The 21,447-nt window shown below is 58.3% G+C and overlaps 1 protein-coding gene across 3 annotated transcripts; it reads right to left on the reverse strand.

The window, feature by feature from the left end:
- Positions 1 to 464: 464 nt before the first annotated feature.
- RTL6 (retrotransposon Gag like 6) lies at positions 465 to 5,521 on the reverse strand. 3 transcript variants are annotated; one of them, XR_008556682.1, is made up of 3 exons: positions 5,281 to 5,521; positions 1,551 to 5,145; positions 465 to 799 (listed from the first exon to the last, which is right to left on the reverse strand). XR_008556682.1 is itself a non-coding variant. In XM_054719622.1 (2 exons), exon 2 carries the CDS (start codon positions 4,857 to 4,859, stop codon positions 4,140 to 4,142), a length of 720 nt encoding a protein of 239 aa, XP_054575597.1. In that variant the 5' UTR covers positions 4,860 to 5,145; positions 5,281 to 5,521; the 3' UTR covers positions 815 to 4,139. The 3 variants fall into 3 exon arrangements, 1 of the variants encoding a protein (XP_054575597.1); XR_008556683.1 differs by having other exon boundaries at positions 787 to 799; positions 2,453 to 5,145; XM_054719622.1 differs by lacking the exon at positions 465 to 799 and having other exon boundaries at positions 815 to 5,145.
- Between the last annotated feature and the right edge of the window lie 15,926 nt (positions 5,522 to 21,447).

Here is a 21,447-nt window from a genome sequence, read left to right on the forward strand (position 1 = left end):
ATGTACAACGCCCTCTTCTCAATGCTTTGTTTGAGGAAATATGCTATTCCCATGGGCATCAGCGAGTTGTTTTTTAAATATGTTAAAACACCCTCCGTTTTGTAAGATGATGGCCACAAAATCGACGTCAGCAAAAGCTCTTTGGGGTCCTCAGTGACTTAACGATTCTAGGGAGTCGGGGGCCCAGGCTTGAGGACGGCCTGTTTGCCACCCAAGGATCCCCAGCACCCAGCACCCAGCACCCCCATCTGTGCGACAAGCTGACCGTGCACTGGGCACCTGCCATGTGCCGGAGGACGCTGGTGCAGCAATGACACAGCGTGAGCCGACGGTGAGCGGCCTGTCTGCCACACGCAGGGCGCAGCGCCGGAGGGAACGGGCCGGCCAGAGACAGGAGGCTGAAACTGCGTAAAACACACCCACAAAAGCAAAAGGCCGGGAACGCGCAGCACATGTGACACGTGACAGGTTAGTGTCTTTAATACACAACGAGCTCATACAATGGATCAGACCCAGTCCATGAGCGCGAAGGACAGACAATCCACAGAGAGGAAACGCCTGCTGAAGAGAAAGATGTGAGACTTCGCTACAAACAGAGAAGTGCCAACTGAAACACAGGCTGGCTCCTCATTGTCAAGTTAGCAGTGACTCAGCCCGATGGCGGCTCCCGCGGGCCCGGCGGCAGGATGCGCACGGCCGTCCTGGCCGGGGCGGTGGCGATGGGGCCACTCCTGAAGCCGTTCTGCCCACGGGTTCCCGTCAATCCGCAGTCACCAGAGCCCCTGACTGCTTCCTGCAGCTGTGGGAACGAGCAGGTGCGGGAGCTGGGGTCACCCCACACTGGGCAGCTGCCTAAGGAAGGACCGTCCGCTGGGGACAGCGGATGCACGAGGTCCGCGTCCATTTCTAAGTGAGCAGTGAGTCACCGCGGTGACCGCCGGCCCCTGCCCATCCCCCCGATGGCGCGGCACCGCCAGCTCAAAGCAAAGGTGGTACACACATGGCAGGGGGCCGGACAAATACCAAAATGGCCCAACTTCACCTTCCTCTCCTCCCTCATCTTCCCAAGTCCCCAGAACGTGCGTGTGCCGAGACCTGGCAGGTCACTTGCTTATGGAAAGGAGTCGGCGACTGAAAGTGAGGAGCTGGGTGCCCCCGTCCCTACTGCACCTGTGCCGTGCCAACCGCCACCACGGGGAGACGGCAGCTGCTCGGTGAGGGCCTGCCCTGAACCCCAGCCTCCTCCTCTCTCTCTTCCGGGCGCCCGGCTCCTCCTCATGTCGCCGTCTCTCAGCTTCTGAGCTGGCGCTTGCCCAGCAGAAGCGACAGGCTCCGAGACCCGCGGCTGCAGGTGGAAGGCGCCTGCGAGGAGCTCTCCCCCTAAGCTCCGCTCACGGCCGGTGGCCCCGGCACGCGTCCCTCCCACCACCCCAGGGCCTGCCCCCGGGATGTGCCAACCCTCCCTGCAGGCCGCTCTCCGTGGGCTGCCAGGGTCCCGGTCACCCATGGGCGGTCTGCCCCCGTCCGGGCGTGCGCACCAGGAGTCCTACCTGCCCTCCTCCTGCTCCCTCACCCCTGCTCGCCTGGCGCCGAGGCGGCCTCTGCTCCTCCTGGACGCCATGAAATGCTGCAGGACTTTCACTCCAAGGTCACGCCATGTATGAGGCCAGGAGGCCACCCTCATCTGAGTCCCGCCTGGAGGATGCCGGCAGGAAACGAAGCTCTCTCCCTAGGGGCTCGTGGAGACCAGAGCAGTCAGAGCAGAGCCCGGCCCCCCCATGAGACGGCTCCTCACGTGCATGAACGCAGCTGCCGGGCCCTTCAACAAACCAATGCAGTCCTTCAACTTAGTCTAACCCACAGCGTGTACACAGCGGCTTCCCCCCCACTTCCTCCGGCCTGACCTGCCGGCCGCCATGGCCCAGCCCTGGGTCCCCTCCTCTTGCTGGGGACGGGGTGTCTCCCTCTAGAGCCAGTGGGCTCCGTGTGGTTGCTTCCGAGTCCAGTGTGGGGTGACCCCAGCTCCCGCACCTGCTCGTTCCCACAGCTGCAGGAAGCAGTCAGGGTCACGGATGTGCGGCCGCACCGCCCAAGCACCGAGACGAAACGCAGCGGAACCACGGCCCGGTGAGGCCGAGCGGCAGCCGGGCTGGGCACGCCCCACGGACAAAGGGCCAGGTGACGGCTGGGGGCGGCCCGCGTGGCCAGCCCTGCCCAGGGGCTCGTCCTGCTGTGAGCAGTGTGACTGACAGGCCTTCTACAGCCTGCCAACAGGATGTCTACAAACCACTCGGGTGGCCCCAGGGGCTGCTGAGACAGAGTCCCGCCTGCTCCCCTGCTGGTCTCCTACCCTGGCTGGGCCGGGCACACAGGAACCTTCAAGGTGAGTTACCCCCTGCGGGCGTGCTTTGCCCAGGTGCCACTGTACCCCCTCATCTGTGGCCACCTGTACCTGGCAGATAGGCAGAGAAAGCTGAGCACTGAGAAGTGACGGGCACACCCTCAGAGGTGCCGCCCCCGGAATCGGGGCTCCTCTGTGGCCCCCCAGCATGCTTAGTGAGCACCATGTCCCCTGAGCCGCGGTGGGACGCAGGGGCCTGTGGCCTGCGTGCAGGCCGTTGTGAAGCGGGGCAGCGGGCTAACGGGGTCACAGTGGAGGCAGTGACCCCCGGACAGCAGCAGCCACTGCACACCCCTGGCTGCCAGGCGGGGCTGCGTCAGGCGCGGGCACTGTCCCCGCATCACCGAAACTCTCAGGAAGTCGGATGGGCCCAGGGCCCAGCCTGGGTGTCCCGTCACCTGTCTCTGGGTGGTGCAGCCAGGCCAGAGCAGGGGCGGAGGAAGCCAGGGTAAGACACCCCCTGGCCCCCCACGGTCCAGGCGGCCGTGTGAATGTCAATGGAGTTTGGCTGGCGTCCAAACATGGCGGAGCATCCCCACCCAAAGGACCTGGGCAAGCGCCATTTGGCCAGTGACTTCGGGGCGCCCGTGAGGAAGCGCGAGGCCGTCCCCCGCTGAGGCGCGGCTGTGTCCCTCAGGCCTGCGACATGAGTGCCAGCCGCCCGTCAGTGAGGACGGGGTAGTCCGAGGCCTGGCCGGGTCACCAGGGCCAAGGCCCCTTCCTGCAGTGCTCCCAGATGCTCCCAGAGGAAGGCGGCCCAGCTAGGCGTCCATGTTTTCTTGGACAAAGACTGGGCAGCTGACGGACAGCCAGGCCTGGGGGGCTCTGAGCCCTGGAGGTGCTGAGGGGCTGAGCGGAAGGCCACTTGTCACCTGAGTGGAGAAGGGACCACGTGACGCGGGACGGAGGAGGGGTGACTGCGCCAGCGGCTGCGGCGATTCCACTGGAGGTCCAGGGCGGCGCAATGCGCCCCGGCGGCCAGCCCCCAGCCGGCAGAGGGTCTTGGGCACCACGTGCCGCGCACGCGACAGCCGAGGGAGCTGCCCAGCGGTCCCAGTCAGTCTCCTTCTTCCGCCGGCAGCTTCCAGGCCCGGGAGTCCGGTGCCGCCAGAACACGCCGCTGCGCCAGGCCCTCGTGGCGGGCATCCTCCAGGTGTCTCCCTCCGCCTGCGTTTCCGGGCCATCCGAGCGGCAATGGGGGCACAGACTGCGAGGCTAGTGCAAAGTGAAGCGTGCCCCAAAGTGCTGGAGCCACACTCCCAGCAGTGACCTCTCGGCCGCCAAGGACACCCCTGCCTGCTCCACTGGCCCTGGCAGGGCAGCGGTCACTCATGGGTGGGAGGCCAGGCTCCCGGGTCCAGGTCCCCACCAGCCTGGCCAAAGTGCCTCTGCCGGTGAGAACAGGCCGCCAGGCGGGGAGCCGCAGAGCATCTGTGCGCGTCGGGCTGGGGGGGTCGGCGGGCGGGAGCATGAGTGGAGGCCTGTGGCAGTAGCTGAGCTGTGGTCACGGAGGAGCTGGCTTTCAAGCATGAGGGGGAGCATGCACCGAGGCGGGGACACAGCTAGCACACACACGAGGAAGGGAGGGGAGCCCGGGCGCCCCAGGGGGTGAAGAGGGGCCGTCTGGAGGGCAGGCAGGGGGTCTTCTAAAGAACGGTACTGCTGCAGGGTCACTTCTGCGCGCAAAGGGCGCTGCTCCCGAGTGCGTTTGCCGATGCAACCAGGATGGTGGCGGCTCTTAAAGGTTCCGAGCTCGGGTGGGCAGGGCCGGCGCTGGACTAGTCCCACTGGAGGCGGGGTGCACAGGGCAGGGGCCCGGGCCCGCGGCGGCCAGCTGGCGGCACAGCACCTGCCGCTCCCGCACCGCCCGGTTGGAGGCGGAAGTCTTCCGGATCTGCGCGCGCCGCGCGTGCCGCAGCGGAGACTTGTAGGTTCTCCGCAGCTCCGCCAGGAAGCCCTGGTAGTTGTTCCGCAGCGGGCTGTCGGGTTGCATGTGGGGGATGGCCCACTTCTCCGCCTCCCCCGTCAGCCGCGACACGAGGAACGCCACCCGCTCGGCTTCGCCCGGGAAGCGGGAGGCCTGGAAGATCATGAACCTGTCCATCTGCATCAGGAACCCCGCGAGCTGGCCCGGGTCTCCCGAGAAAGGCTCGGGCAGAGAGGTGGGCGGCGTGGTCATGGGTCGGGTCCCGTTGGAGGTCATGGCTGAGATGGGTGGGGTGATCTGCAGCGCCCCCGGGATCCGAGCCCTGGTGCGTAACAAGGTCAGCTCCGCCATCACGCTCTCCAGCATGTTGGTGAGGTTCGCCTTCTCCGCCCGCAGCGTGGAGGCCTCCCGCCTCAGCGCCGAATTGGTGAGGCGCAGGGAGGTCAGGGTGTCTATGACGTCATCCATTTGGGCACTGGTGGCGGCTGCAGGGGCTGGGGTCTCGGCTTTTGACGTCTGGGGTTGGACCATGTTGGCAGAGGCCCAACCTGGATGGGCGGGGAAGGGCCCTGGTTTGGGTAAGCCGGCACCTGAGGTCCTGTGATGCTAGAACTGGGTAAACCCAGACAGGAATGCGGGGACAGGTGGGGTTCCGGACCCGGAGTGAAGGCAGGGCGGATGGATCCAGCCGGAGGTGAGCGCCCGCGGCCAGGCAGGTGGTGCAGGCCTCGGGGACCCCCGATTCCGGGTCGGCTCCTTTATCGCGGACCCCACCGGGCCGGGCGCACTGCACAGGAGGCTGGACTTGTTCTGCGGCCTGAGGGTGAAAAATGTTTTTTAAAGGGTTTCCACTGCAGAAGAGGGGGTGGGAGCACGGCACGCGGCGTGGGAGGTGCAAAGAGCCGGCGGCGGGGCGGGCGCGGGGCCGGGGCAGAACAAAGGGCGGACGCACCTGCGGCGGAGCCGGGCCGGGCGGCGGGCGCGTACCTGGGTCTCCGCGGCGCAGTCTGCCGCGCGGGCCGCCGCCGAGATGGCGCGATCCGGGGACGCGGGCCGGCCGATGAGTCACGCCGGCCGCCGGCCGCCGCCGGAACTGCTTCCCGGTCAGGTCAGGCCAGGGCGGCCGCGGCGGCGGGAGGCGGGCGCGGGGCCGGGGTCGCAGTGGAGGGCGGGTCGCGGCGCGACCTGGGTGCGGGCGGGGCCGACGCGGCGGCAAGTGGGCCTCGCACAGGCCCCGCTGGTTGCCATGGAGACCGCCCGCCCGCTCGCGGCGGCGGCCGAGGCCCCGCCCCGGAAGTTCCTGGCACCGTCCCGCCTCCCGGGGGACTGCAGCAGCCAATCAGTGGTGGCTGTGAGTCCCGTTACCTGTTACAGTAGGTGCGTTCTTTCTTTCCTCTTTTATTCTCCCTGGGACCGTTCGCAAAGCTGCTCTTGTACGTTGTAGTTATTTTTTAATGAAGATTGCTTTTCACAGTGTAACCTGAGTGCAAGTTCAATGTACTACCTAGTCATGGTAGCGAATTTTGATGCTGGAAAAGTCTAAAATAAATTGTTCATATCGCCTGCAGAGGACAAATAGTAAGAGAACATGCTTAGGGAGAGGAAGGAAGGGAGAGCGAGAGAGGGAAACATCGATGTGAGAGAAAAACACCAATTGGTTGCCTTCCCTACGTGCCACAACCGGGGCTCGAACCCGCAACCCAGATATGTGCCCTGACCAGGAATCAACCGGCAGCCTTAGGGAGCCCAGGCCGACTCTCAACCAACTGAGCCACTCCTGGGCCCCGTCGTTTTTCAAAGCCATTTCGATCACACTCATTTCTGTGCCTTCTGGACTGCTTTATGCCCTTGATAACGCGCTGAATTTGGAGCTTTTCCCTAAAGGTTTCAAAAGCCTGGCTTTCGAATAGGGCCTCGGCCGTGTGCACCAAGACTTACGGAGCCACGCCCCTTGTGATGAATACCTTACTTCCCACACGGACGTTTTATAAACCATGATTGTCTATAAATCCCGGCCCCTTTCTCGGCCCGTTTCTCCAGGGTAAACCCCAAGGGGGGGGAATTACTGGGCAGTTTGACTCAGGGCCTGGACGCCTCTCCCACTCGACCTTGCCGAGCTGACCCACAACGGTCAGTGGCCAGTCGGTTGTGGACACAGTTCAAGGAGGAGGTGACGGCTGGCAGCCACCACTCCTCCCACAGGCTTAGGGCAGAGTGAGCTTCACTCATGACCTGACTGTCTTTGCTCCTATAAAATGGACATTGGGACCTGAGGGTGTGAGGACTTGGGGAGCAGTCTCGCTGTCCTTTCACCTCTGTGTACCCCCGTGTGCCAAAGGATGCGTGTTTTTATTCTGTTGTTTTTTTAATATATTTTTTATTTATTTCAGAGAGAAAGAGAGAGAAAGAGATAGAAACATCAATGATGCGAGAGAAGCATTGACCAGCTATCTCCTACACACCGCCCCCCCCCCACTGGGATTGAGCCCCCAACCCGGGCATGTGCCCTGACTGGGAATCGAACCTTGACCTCCTGGTTTATAGGTCGATGCTCAACCACGGAGCCACACAGACCGGGTGGGTGCGTGTTTTATGACCAGTGACAACTTCTGGGGCATAAGGCAAGCGAGGAAAGAAAGGAGACCTTGTTTCTTTAAACTACCTCCACAGAGTCTCTCAGATCAGATGGGGGCAGGGGCTGCGGTAATCTTGACTGTGATCAATGACTGAAGAAATTGGCCTGGGCCCCTCTACCCCTCCCACTTCTTCCAAACACACAGGATCCCTGCCCACTCCTGTAAGTCAGCCATTCGTCTCTCTGCCCTCGGTGCCAGTCACACCTCCCCAGGTCCCGGATGCTGTGCATGTGACCAACGTGTCTGCCGAAATTCCAGGAGTGGTTGACACTGTGTCTTGAATTCCGTGGTGCATTGAATATAAGGTGCACCATAATCTTAGAAATGGTAAAACATGAGTTTGAAAAATATATATTCTTGTATTTCACTTTATTTTGTTTCAAATAGGATATAAAATATCAAGGCATAAAAATAGAGCAAAATTTAAAATAAATACTTTTTTTAAAAATGAGAAAAACAGCAGAGTATTTGGCTTCTGATCCCGATGATCTATGATTCCTGCTCTGAGGCTCCCCTCTGCCGCCGGTGCAGAACAGCGATAAGCTACAGCCACAGGAGCCGACAGAGTGCAAACACCAGATAAACCCGCTGCGGCCCAGGAGCACAAGCTGCCGAGTATTGACAGAGGGCGTCACAGGGACACAGGCTGGGAGGAGCCAGGCTTCCCATTGGAACCAGGGGAGAGGGGATCACCCCTCTATCAGGAGGGAGTCTGAAAAACCCGTTTCCCCGTCTCATGGAGCAACAGCTTCTGCGCGGCATGGCCCTGGGACAGGGGGAGCACATACGGCCTCATGGATCTCGTGCCCCGGGCTTGGCAAGCAGACCCCAAAGGGCCAGGAAGCGTGAGCCCCGGCCGCCGATAGAAGGCATGTTCGGTGCTGCAGACCAGGCATCGCTGGGACGGCCCCGAACTGCAGATAGAGTGGTGATACAGAGAGAGAGAGAAATGTGAACAACGGTCTTTTACCCAAAAATGAGCCTAAAAAGTCACAACTCGGAAGCCCATGAAGACATCTAATGCTGAGAGAACGGCACCCAAGTCAATAATCGTAACATGAATTCACGCCAAGGACGTTAAAGTCATAGGACGGTCAGGAATGAAAGGCTTTAAAGAAAGCAGACGTGGGATCTTCCATGGGATTGGTGAAGAGATAACATCTCTGGAAAGAATAGACATGGGGGGGTCGGAAGTGTCAGCAGTAAGGTGGCTGTGAATCGTGGTTCTGAGGGGGAAAGACAGGACACGCCCATCTCCAGGGGAGGGGCAGTGCGCGCCTCCCTCCCCTCCCAGCCAAGCACGACTGAAGACAGCTTCTTAAAAAGCCTCTAGAAGGTGGAGAGCGAATGGCAGGCTGGCTCGGCTGCTCAGTGCCCACGGAATGACACCGTGGGAATCACTTGAGTATTCCTTTGTGTCGTGTATCTCAGACTTACAGCTGAATAAACTAGCAACCTGGAAATGCCAATGAATGCAGACAAAAAGGCCCCCCCAAAAAAAAGCTTGCTCACTCCAGCCAAAGAACCAGGAAAGGAAACGCCTGAGACAGAAAACGGCTGGACAATAAGCACTACTCCAGCCGGACACCACCACGCGTGCCAACGGGCGCCCCTGCCAGCTACAATGAGGTACCGCACCCCCTGCCCCTGCTGGGGTGGGATGAGAGGAGGCCGAACACTTCCCAAATGTGATTGAATACGTTAATCTGCACATCGAAGCGGCTCACAACTGCAAGTAGGATAAAAATCAAACATGTAGATCAAGCATGTCAAACTCACGGCCCACAACGAATATTTTTGCAGCCCAGCCAATGTAACAGATGTAAGAAACGTTTTAATAAAAATTTTGTGACTTAATTTTGATAATATCCTATTATACATAATTATTAATAATGAACTACAACATTCGCTAATGACTGATTACTACACTTGAGTGGCCAGATTATTATGATCTCTGAACGCATAATAATCTGGCCACTCAGTGTGTGTGTGTGTGTGTGTGTGTGTGTGTGTGTGTGTGTGTGTGTGTGTGTATTAGAGGCCCGGTGCATGAATTCGTGCATGGAGGGGGGTCCGGCCAGCCTGGCCAGGGGGAGGGGACATGGGCGGTTGGCCGGCCTGCCTGCTGGTCGAACTCCTGGTCGAGGGGACAATTTACATATTAGCCTTTTATTATATAGGATATACACTGAGTGGCCAGATTATTATGCATTCAGAGATCATAATAATCTGGCCACTCAGTGTATAATCCTGTTGCATTCATTTCCCTTACACGCCTAACATGCAGGCGCACCATTTCTCTACACTAATACCAGCAGCAAATATTTTAGCAGCCGATGGCCACATCCTTAGCCTTGGACTGACTTGTTTGGTGTGCACAACAGGAAATATTTTGCTTTTGGAGAACAAGAAAAATAGGTTTATTTGCGTTACGCTTAATCATTTGTACAGTTATTCAGTGTCTGGTAAGTTAATGTTCAAGAAAAAAATACTAATTTTTATTAAAATGTTCTATTATTTTATGTTAACAATGACTCATTTATTTCAGCCCTTTGTATTCAGCACGTCTCTATCGAAATAAACCTACGTTTCTATGAAAATGGAAGCTTTTGTGTTTTTGCGGTCCACATAAACATAAAATAAACCTTTTTTATTTGGCCCATGTTAGCCTTTGAGTTTGTTATGCTTGATGTAGATGCATCATAAGCAACTGAAAAGTCAGAGACAAAGAGAATCTTGAAAGCAGCAGGAGAGAAGCAAGTGATCATGTATAAAGTGTTGTCGATAAAATTAATAGCTGGTTTCTCATCAGGAAGTCAGAAGGCAGTGGGAGGACAGAGTCAATGTACTGAAAGAAAAAGACTAACCAAGAATTCTATATCCAGCAAAACTCTCTCTCAAAAAGTGAAAGAAAGCCGAAACCGGTTTGGCTCAATGGATAGAGCGTCGGCCTGTGGACTGAAAGGTCCCAGGTTCGATTCCGGTCAAGGGCATGTACGTTGGCTGCGGGCACATCCCTGGTAGGGGGTGTGCAGGAGGCAGCTGGTCGATGATTCTCTCTCATCGATGTTTCTAGCTCTCTATCCCTCTCCCTTCCTCTCTGTAAAAAATCAATAAATATATTTATATTATTTTTTTAAAGTGAAAGAAAAATGAGGATATTCCCAGGTATATAAAGCTGTAGACGGCACTTCTCACTAGCAGACCTGTCCTACAAAACATAATCAAGATCTTCCAGGTGAAATGAAAGGGCATTAGGCAGTAACTGAAATTCATGCAAAGAATAAAGAGCATCAGTAAAGGTACTAACAAATTCACCACTAAAACAGCAAACAGCCCAACTGGAGAATGGCCAGGAGGATGTACAGAGGTGGGCAAAAGTAGGCTTACAGTTGTGAGAACATGAAACACAGTTCATTCTTGATTAATTATTGATTAATGTATCATTATTGATTAGTGATTGATTATTGTATCATTTTCCATAGGAACAACTCTAAACCTACTTTGCCCACCTCTGTACAGATGGCAAATAAGCACAGGAGAACATGTTTGCCGTCATTAGCCATTAGGGAAATGGAAATTAAAACCATTGCGAGAGATCAGGAAGCATTTCAGAATGGCTAAAACAGAAAATAGTGGCAGCACCAGTGAGGATGCAGACAATGGGAGACGTTGCCGATGGGAGCGAGACACGGCACAGCCACCCCGGGAAGCAGCCTGGCAGGTTCTGAAACACCTCGCCCGCAGCTCGACCATTGCATGTATCCCCGAGCACTGAAGACGAGGAGGCGCTGGGGTAGAAGAGAGTGTGCGGCTGTAACAGGGCCATGGGCCTACACCGACGCCAGGGGCCTGGTGGTGGGGTGCACGATGGCTTCGCAAGAGGTTTCCATCGCGGGAAGGTGAGTAAAGGGACAGCAGGTCCATCTGTAGTATTTCTTACAACTGCATGAGCGGGGCCCTCAGTGGGAGGGTGTCACTGAGATTGCGTTGGAGGGGGCGGGGGCCTTTCTGTTATGCTAAGTGGGGTAGCAGGCTTAATGCCAGACGGGCACCATTTAACGCTGGTGGTTCTTGATCCGGCATCTAGAAGGGTTCAGGAAACCTGGAGAGGGCTGTGTGTAAATTAAGAGTCCAGAGACGAAACATAATTTTGAAAGGCATTATGGTGGGGCAGGGCAGAGGAGCTTGGCTGAAAAAACCAAGTTCTCCTTGTCTCAGGACCCCTTGCTTTTTATTACCACAATTTGTCCTAAGGCAAGGTGGAGATATACACATCAAAGGGTAGGGTTTCCTCTACAGAGTCCATCGTCAGACTGGGGGATTGCCTTTGGCTATTCAGGTGTTCGGGCCAACAGGAGGCAATAACATGTAGATTAAGATGCCCTGAGCTATCTGGCAGCAAGCAAGCAATTTATGTATCCTTTTCAGATTTGGGGAAATGCCCTCAGCCATTCTCCAGATGATTCAGCCCTTGGTGACGTGCTGGAATTGGCTTCTGGCAAGGGCTCGCTCTGGCTGTGATCCTGGAGTTCCAGGGAGAGGTCCATGGGAGAGTCAGGAGTAGGTAAGTGGTATTTAAAGCTAGGAAGATGGCGTACCAGAGAGGACAGGGTCAAGAACTGTGTAGGACGGTGGGGGGAGGCCTGCTGAAGAGCAAAGAGCAGCAGGAAACTGGAACCTGGGAGGCAAAGAACCGGCCCCAGGGAGGAGGGTGGCCGTCCACGGCAGAGTCTTCACACGAGCAGGGTCGCCCTTCAAACTGGGATGCTTCTGAGAGCAAAACAAGTAGCTAACGATGACGGCAAGAACGCATCCTCGGAAACCTCGTTCCGGCCCGCAAAGTGGTATTGTACTGGCGGGCTGCAGCAACGCCGGGCGGCTGGTGTTTTCTGAGTAATGCTTTTCCCCTCAGATGCAGTCTTATTAGTCTTCCTGTATCACAGAATCACTTGCAGTCTTACTCCAAACTGCATCCTGAGGTGGTAAATTTTAATCTGTTCACATTCTCTTCCTTTTTAAAAAATATTTATTGATTGATTTTTTTAGAGAGTGAGAGAGAGACATTGATGTGAGAGAGAAACACCCATCAGCTGCCTCCCACACAGACCCCGACCGAGGATCAAGCCCGTGATCGGGGCGTGTGCCCTGACCTGGACTCGAACTGGTGACCTCTCAGTGCACGGGGTGACACTCAACCCACCGAGCCACGCTGGCCAGGGCTCCGCTGACATCGTCAGTGAACTCTTCTTTATGGACCATATTTTAATTGAGAAATCCTCTTCCTACAGGGACTAAGGAACCAGGGGAAAAAACTAGTAAATAGAACACTTTCTCGCTTCCGTGTTTTTGTATTGAAATGTGTAGCCCACAGTGTCACTCCATTCCGGGTACTGTTCTTCGACCAATATTTTTATAAGCAAAATACGTATCCCCCTCAAACTTTGTCTCTGATTGCTGTGAATGTGGGCCTTCTGGTTTCTTTCCATTCCAATGCAGAATATAAATTTCATCTAATTAAACGAGGAATCTCATCAAAAAGCGCTTCCCACATGCTGAGCTGTTCCAAAAGCAATTACGGGATTTGAACGTCAGACCTCGAACACCATTGGAGCCCTCGCCCTCAGTTCCTGCCCCTCCCTTGCTTTCCTGGGGGTGGATGTCGCATTTCCCTCTTGGCAAGGAGAGTGTCAGATAATGACGCTTCCCTACATCTTCAAAGCTCAGGGTCCCTGGCCCTCACTCACACACTTGGATTAAAGATTTCCAACAGGCTTTGAACACAATGCAACAGAAACTTAGAGGACGCCTTTACGAGAAAGTTCAACCCCTTCCCCCAGGGCATCGGGTAGGTCTTCAAGGACTTTGGAGGGTCCGAGGAATTGACTCCAGCAGAGACCAAAGGACACACCGGGAACCTTTCATCAATGTTTCTAACTCTCTCTCCCTTCCTCGCTGTAAAAAAAACATACAGACTTGTTTTGTATGCAGCATCCGCTTTCTTACAACAGTGTCTGTGGCCTCACTTCGTGTTCTTAAAATATCTTTTTATTGATTCCAGAGAGGAAGGGAGAGGGAGAGAGAGAAACATCAATGACGAGAGAGAATCATGGATTGGCTGCCTCCTGCATAGCCCACACTGGGGATCGAGCCCGCCACCCGGGCACGTGCCCTGACCAGGAATTGAACCACTGAGCCACACCAGCCAGGCTTTGTACAAATACTTTCACCCGTTGACAACGCCAGCGTGTCCTTTGACAACGCGGCACAGAAGATTTGCAGGGCGGTGTGGAGGACGCGGACATGGCTTTGGCAAGGTCACTGCTGTGAGCTGTCGGACCCTGAGCTCCCGTCCTGCACCCGGGACTGAGCGTGCCTTCTGCTTTCGGCCAGGACCCAGAGTGGTAGCGATCCTTTGGGAAATAATTTGCATCAATGAAGAAAGGTGGACGTGGGCAGGGCTGAGTCCCCCCCGCCCCCGAACCTCACGCACACGTGCCCTGGAGCACCTGTGTGCGGCCGTTCATAGGATAAAGGCTGCGTTGCCAACAGCGAAACCCTGGGAACAACGCGCATCCGGCACGGAAGGCTGGATGGGTCGCAGGAATTCCCACCTGGAGTTTGCATCACCCTCGCCGGGCAAGGCTGGCCCACGCCAGGTTCATTTCATAGGTCTGGGGGGACCGCAGAGTTTGCATGTCTAGCAAGGTCTCCGGTGACACCGACGCTGCCCGTCTGGGAACACCTGAGACACACACACCTCGCACTCATGCACACCTACACATCCCACACACATCCACTCTGAGAACGGCTCCTGCAGAGCAAGGAGAACCCGTGAGCTACACCCCGGGGACGCGCCCTCCAGGATAACAAATGAAAGAAGGCGCAGAGGACACGCTGAGTAATCAATCCTACAGATAATCAATCCTACAGAGTTCAATACCAGGGGGAACGAAGCTGTATTTCTTAGGGGTGTGCGGAGGCGTTAACTGCGCTAAGAGAAGCGGGCGATGATTACTACGAGTTTCAGACTCGTGGCCACCTCCAGGCAGGGAGAGGGTTCATCGTAAGGAACAGACACGCGCAGCCTTCTAGACCTCAGGCGACGGGGCAGCTCGTGACCTGGGTAGTAATTTCACAGGCGTGGCCCTTAGCAGCTATTTAATAAATTATACACCTGTCCTAACCGGTTTGGCTCTGTGGATGGAGCATCGGCCTGCGGACTGAAGGGTCCCAGGTTTGATTCTGGTTAAGGGCATGTACCTTGGTTGTGGGCACATCCCCAGTAGGGGGTGTGCAGGAGGCAGCTGATGGATGTTTCTCTCTCATCGATGTTTCTAACTCTCCCTCTCCCTTCCTCTCTGTAAAAAAATCAATTAAATATATTTTAAAAAATAAGTAAATTACACACCGATGTTTTGTGTTCCTGCCTGTGTGTGGGTTATATTTCAGAATCAACGCTTTAAAAAGACAAGAGAACCTGGGCAGAGAGAGCATGGGAGGAGGGAGACAGGACGGGAGAGAGCGGCCTGGGCTGCGACTCCTGTGCCCCTGGCTCCTCCCTCCTCCTGCTGAGGCCCCGCCCACTCCCGGTCCTCATTCCGTCCTGTCCCCCACCGTTCTCTACGTCACCCGTGTCCCGTCCCCCGTGGATTGGTCGCCTCAGTACAAATAACATCTCAGGTGCAAACCCCTCCTGCCCACACTCCCCTTGTTTTCACTTTCACAACAACCTCGCTGACCTCCGGGGACCCGGCTCAGTCCACAGGAGGCAGGGAGGCTACTGGCTGAGCGGAGACTGGGTAAGCAGGGCGAGGACAAGAGGTTTCTTTAAGTCCAACCTCACCAGCAATCCCGAATCGGCAGGCTCAGTCCACAGCGGATTGCCACGTTCCCGGCTGTCTCCGCGCGTTCACGTGCGGTCCTCCACTCAGGGCTGCTGTCACGGAGTTTCACGTGAGCACGGCTCAGAGAAGCAAGTCCTGGGCAATTCCTCTCACTGAACACGGCGGTCCTTGCCCCACCCCATCGCCACTTCCCGAAGTGCTCCTGCCCGAGTCTCTTCTCTCTTCACCTTGAGCCCTCGGAGAGCGTCCCCTCGCTTACTGATCACTTCCACTGAGGCACCTGTCAGCTCCCCGTCCGGAAGGTGAGGCTTTACCTTCCGGTCCTGGTGCAAACACCACGGGATCACACCTCTCTCTCTCTCTCTCTCTCTCTCTCTCACTCACACACACACACACACATTGCACACACACATGTCTCATACACACACCTCACACACATGCACACACCTCACACAGCACATACACATGCACACACACCTCACACGCACACATAGCCGCACACACAAACGGCACACGTATCTCACACACACCTCACACTCATGCACACATACCTCACACACCGCACATACACACACCTCACACTCATGCACATGCCTCACACACATGCACACTGCACATACCACACATGTATGCACACACACACACACACACACACACACACACACACTGGCTTCCCTTCCCCCCTCACAGGACGCTATGCCATCACTGAGGTTTGATCCATGTGCAGCGCCCGCCTCCCTCCTGCTCCCGGATCTCACTCCCGCCGGCGCGTCCTTGCGGATGGATGTCTTTTTAACAACACGTTTGTTAGTGTCACGCGGGGCTGGAGGGGGGCGGGGAGGGAGTGTCCGCAGCCCCGCTCCGGCAGCCTCGTTTCCATCCTGATGCAGTCATCGATTCTCATCCTGCTTACTGTGCACACCAGGTTTCCATAGTCCTGGGACATGTCACGTTCAAAGTGCCAGTGTTTCTGAGAGAGTGAACTCCTCTCACCATTGGTGCCAAAGACCTGGCCGGTCCCCAGGCCTCAGTGGGGCCGCGGGGGGCCAGCTCTCACTTCCCCGGGGTCCGAGGCCCGGGGGTGGGGTTTCCATGTCAGAACCTGGAGGAGTCGGCCCCCTGCTGGGGTGGCCTCAGCCTGCGGGTGTCTGCCCCCCTCGTCGCCTCAGTGCCTCGGTGGACGATGGCAGCACCACAAGCCCTTAACTCGCACCTAAACGGGCACCTCTGGCTTCCGGGTAACCTCTCCCATGGGTGAAAGGAAGCGCTGCCCGTTTCCCGGCTTCCCCCGCTCCTCGCGGCGCTGGCCCCCGACGTGTGGGGGCTGTTCCCACGGCAGATGGCTCTCCGTTCTCACCTGTGCGCACCCAGCGGTCGGGCTGTCGGGGCCCACAGCGCACCTCGGCTCTGGCACCGCCTGCCGGGGGGAGTGTCAGCCCCACGGGCCAAGGCGGGGCCCCAGACGGCCTCCCTCTCAGAGCCAGTGGCACGTCCAGGTGGTCACTGTGGTGGACGGACCAGCTCCAAGCGGAGGTCCCCACCGCTCCCTCCGAGGCTCAGCGACTTGCTAGAGGGGCTCCGGGCGCTCAGGAAAGCGGGTGACTTGCTAGATCACTGATTATCATGAAGGACACAGCTCAGGACCAGCCGGAGGGCAGAGACCCCAGGGCACGGCGTGGGGAGGGGCGTGGGGACCGGGCCACCAGCTCCCGGGCCCTCACGCGTCCCGTAACCTGGGAGCTCTCAGACCCACCCGGCCGGGCTGGAGGCTCCCTGACAGAAGCATGATGGAGGAGGCCTGCAGCCATGGGTGACACTCGGCCTGCAGCCCTCTCGCTCCCTGGGGGCCGGGGTGGGGGAGGGGCCGGAAGCCCCAGCCCTCCAAGCGCTGGTTGGTTCCCTGGCTCCCAGCCCCCACCCTGAGGGTCTTTCCAAAAGTCACCGCGTTAACATGCATTGAAGACCCCCTTCCGGCTTTATCGTTCGTGCTCTTGTCATCTGGGAAATCCCAAGGTTTTCGGGAGCTCTGTGCAAGAACGGGTCTAGATTTCCTGCTATAAACCATCACATGACGATAGGACACGCAGATGGGACGTTAGAACTGAAAGTCCTGCCCGGCTGGCGTGGCTCAGTGGTTGAGCGTCGACCTATGAACTTGGAGGTCAGGGTTTGATTCCCGGTCAGGGTCAGGGCACAGGCCCGGGCTGCAGGCTCAAGCCCAGTGTGGGGGTGCAGGAGGCAGCCGGTCCATGATTCTCTCTCCTCATTGATGTTTCTCTCTCTCTCCCTCTCCCTTCCTCTCTGAAATCAATTTTTTTAAAAAGGAAGTGCTCTCCTGCTCTGTCCTCACGGCGCCTGGGAAAATCATCCTCAGGGACGTAAATCCCGACGGGAGTGTCCACGCGGCCGCCGCTTGATCACAAGCCCACGCGGCCCTCCGATGGGTTTCTTCCGGGCCTTTGGAGACTCGTATTTGAAACCAGGTCAGGGTCTGTCTCAGTCAGCTCCAGCCCTAACGATGCTGCGGAACAAACGCCTCCAAACCTCAGCGGCTTAAAACGCTCGTCATCCTGCTCTCTCCCGCGCCTGCGATGGGCTGCAGGCCCGCGGACAAGGACGGGCCGGACTCGCGTGAAGCCGCAGGAGTGCCCGCGTGCTCACCTGTGCGCACCCAGCGGTCGGGCTGAAGGGACAGCAGCTGCCCAGAGGAGCTCTCCCCGCGGATGGCAGAAGCCCAAGTGGCACCCGCTTCCTGAGCGCGCTCACGCCTTGGCTGCATCACGCCCACGGGATCCGTTTGGCCAAAACCAGTCCCCTGGACAAACCCAAGGTCAAGGATCACCCACGACCGAGCCAAAGCAGGTCCCATGATCAGACCGGCATCAGTGAGGTGAAGTGCGCTCATCACCCAGGAGGTGGGGGTGGGGAGGGAAGATTCTGGAACCATTTTCTAGTCCAAGCATGTCAAACTCGCGGCCTGCGGGCTACACGCGGGCCACAAGGAATATGTTTGCAGCCCAGCCAATATAACGGTATGTAAGAAACGTTTTAATAAAAATTTTGTAACTAGCCCTAACCAGTTTGGCTCGGTGGATGGACTGAAGGGTTCCGGGTTCAATTCCGGTCAAGGGCATGTACCTTGGTTGTGGGCACATCCCCGGTGGGGAGTGTGCAGGAGGCAGCTGATCGATGTTTCTCTCTCATCGATGTTTCGAACTCTCTATCCCTCTCCCTTCCTCTCTGTAAAAAATCAATAAAATATATATTTTTTTTAAATTTGTAACTTAATTTTTACAATATCCTATTACACATAACTAGAGGCCCGGTGCACAACATTCGTGCACTGGGGGGAGGGGGTCCCCTCAGCACGGCCTGTGCCCTCTCGCAGTCCAGGACCCCTCCCCGGGAGTGGGCCTAAGCTGGCAGGCGGACATCCCCCAAGGCGTTCTTAGTGCTGCCACAGAGGCCAAACCAGACCCACTGGCACGTGCGCCCGCCCCACCAGGACTTGAGCCCGCATCCTCCTCTAGCCGAGGTTTTCGGGGAGAGAAGTCTGAGCTACAGGTTGGTGCCCGCACAGGGCTCTCCTCCCCATCGCGTCCGGCCACTGGGCGCTGCCCCAGCCCCGCAGGCACAGGCGTGGCCACAGCGCTTGCTCTCCTGCGCGGCTCGGCAGGAGCCCGTGGCGGGCCGAGAAGCAGGGACCGCGTCCTGCGCTGCTGCTGAGAGAGAGGCGGCTGTGGAGGTGCCGCGCTGGTTCCGTTCGCCTTTATTAGTCAGATTCCTCCCGCTGGCGCTGGCGGGTCTGGTTTGGGCTTCCCCGGGAACGCGGCCGCCTGGCACTGTGTGTGACGGTCACACGCGGTCTCAAGGACACAGTCACGGACGAATGAACCACTTCCGGGCCACGGACGCATCTCTGCGGGTCAGGGATGCAACACAGCAAATCAGAGATAAAATCAACGCAAATGAACTCGGGCAGAGGGAGCGAGCGAAATCCGGCGCCGGGCCCAGGCTCCTCGCGGGCAGGGGCAGCCTGCGGCCTGTGTCCTCGGTCCCTTCCCTGGACGGACGCCAGCCCCGGGGCCGCGAGCAAGGTGGGCCCAGAGGTGAGCGCGTGAGGAGGGCAGCGCCGTGTCCGGCAGTGCGGGCGCCCGGGCAGGCCTCTGAGCGCAGTGCCATCATGCCCACCCTCCGCAGGGTCCGGACCGCGGGCTCAGAGGGGGGGGGGGGGGGGGGGGGGGGGGGTGAGACACGCCCCAGGTGCGGCCTCCTCATCACGGATGCTCAGCAGCGAGAGCAGGCCGCCTTCCAGAGGACACGCTGCGTCGGGCGCCAACTGCTTCCTGTCACCCCGTTGGACCCCCAATCCTCTGAGGCCGGGACCCTCGTTGCCCCCGCGTTGCCGACGAAGGCTCAGCGGTGCCGGAGGGTGACGCTGCCGCCCAGCCGCCCGCTAATAAGTGGCCCCGGGCCCAGCCGCCTGCCTCCCTCCTCTCCGCCAGGGACCGGGATCCCACTTCCTGGACGGCGACCTCCTGACTCGGTCTGCAGAGCGGAGCCAGCAGCCTCTCCGGGGAGCAGGGGCCAGCTCACAGCCCACGGCCTGGGGGAGGGGGCGGAACTCAGCCCCCCACACGGCAGAGCCTCCCTTTGCGAGCCCAGAGCCTCCGAGAGGCGGGGGAGGGAGGACCACGGGGATGGGGAGGACCATGCGGACGGAGAGGCCGCCCCCCGCAGCCAGCAGAGAGGTGTCGGGGTGCTGGGCTTATTGTGGTAAAAGCCGTCGCAGCACTTCCATCTCAATCGTGTTTTAACGACATGATTCGCTGAAGACCATCCATAGTTTCACAGACACACAGACTTGGGGTCCTGGGTGGATCCCGACCACACGCGCAGGAGCGAGCGAGGCGGCGTCAAAGCCTGAGTCGATGCCACGGCAGGAAGTGGGCGGGGCTGCCGGAAATCAGCGGGCGCGCAGGACTCAGTGGCGCCCATTCACTCGCTCATCACTCACGGGTTTGTCACTCGCGGTGCCGTGGCCGACACAGGAGGCCCCGCCCTTCCTGGGCCTTCCATGCCAGCAGGGAGGCGGTGACCCTCACACAGCAGACGGGATCCTGGAGGAGCGCAGTGTTCTCCCAGCGGCGGAGCCTGGAGGGGGCGCTGGCACGTGCCGGAGCCTGGAGGGGGCGCTTTAGGTGGATGGCCAAGTCTTCCTTGACCTTGGCGTCCTGCGGGCAGTCGGCGTCTCTGCTGCCCCGACCACAGGCTGGGTCATGAGGCTGTCGGCGGTGACAGTGCTGGGTGCAGGCCTGGCTCTTAGAGGCACCGTGGCCCTGCTCTCCAGCCGCCCCCTCAGAGGAAATGCCTCCAGCGGGCACCGCCCCTTCCTCGGGGTGAGACAGAGGGACTGTGACCCTCCTTCCTTTCTTCCTTCCGAATCTGGGCTCCCACTCTCTTTCTACACACACACACACACACACATGCACACACATATGCACATACACACATGCACGCACACACACACACACACGCACACACACGCACACACATGCACACGCACACATACACACACACGCGCACACACATACACACGCACGCACACACATGCACACGCACACGTTCTCTCCAGCCCAGGAGAGAATGTGACCCTTGTTGCAAGCCACCGCGTGGTCTGGGTGCTTGTCACACGGTGTTATTGCAGCCACGCGGACTAATAAGACGGGGAAAGGCGTTCATCAAACGCTCCCGTGTTCCAGGCACTTACCGCGGCTGCCCAAGCATCAGCGCGCCCACAGCCTTAGGAGGGACGTGCAGTCTCTGACGCGGTTTGACAGATGAGGAAACGGAGGCCCCAGACTTCAGGAACGTGCCCTGAACAATCACTAGCCCGGACAGAGCGCAGATCTGACCCCTGCAGCGGGGCCCAGCGCCCTCCTGTGGAGCCTTAAACACCGGGAACCCGCTGTGGTTACGTGAGCCGTCGGCCGTGCGGACAGCCCACTGCGGCGGCACCGAGCAGACAGACACCATTTAAACGGCCGGGTCTCACCCCTTCCTTCTGGAACCCCACATGGGCCGCGTGGCCTTGCCTCCTCCCCTGGGCACCCCCATGGGGCGAGGCAGGCACTTCCTGTCCCAGGAGCCCCGCCCCTCCGAGCACCTGTGTCTGACAGTGACCCGGAACCCATCTGGTTCACCAAGAGGGAGTGCCCTCACGTGAATGACCCCCCACGTGACAGCGGGGACATCGCTCTGACAGTGTTATTTCCTGATGCAGAGAAAGGCCGCGCGTGCGTGCATGTGCGTGCGTGTGCGTGTGTGTGTGTGTGTGTGTGTGTGTGTGTGTGTGTGTAGAAAGTGGGAGCCAGATTTGGAAGGAAGAAAGGAAGGAGGGAAGGAGAGAAATAAAGAATAAAAAAAGAAACAAAACAAAACTGCCACCGTTGGGTTCTTTGGCCCGGGGTCCCCTCGCGTGCCCGTGTGAGAGCCACGCTGCGGCGGCGTCTGCTCTCCTCCCGTTCTCGTTGCCCTGAAGGGTCCACTGTGTGAACTCCACGGGCAGCCTTCGTCCCCTGCCAGGGCGAATGGTGGTTTCCAGCTGGAGGCGATCACAAACCTTCCAGCATGTTC

Source organism: Eptesicus fuscus, chromosome 7 (assembly GCF_027574615.1).
Source record: "Eptesicus fuscus isolate TK198812 chromosome 7, DD_ASM_mEF_20220401, whole genome shotgun sequence".
Taxonomy (NCBI): Eukaryota; Metazoa; Chordata; class Mammalia; order Chiroptera; family Vespertilionidae; genus Eptesicus; species Eptesicus fuscus.

Coding starts and splice junctions, on each gene's coding strand:
- RTL6 (XM_054719622.1), bottom strand. CDS start 4,859: ATGGTCCAACCCCAGACGTCAAAAGCCGAGACCCCAGCCCCTGCAGCC.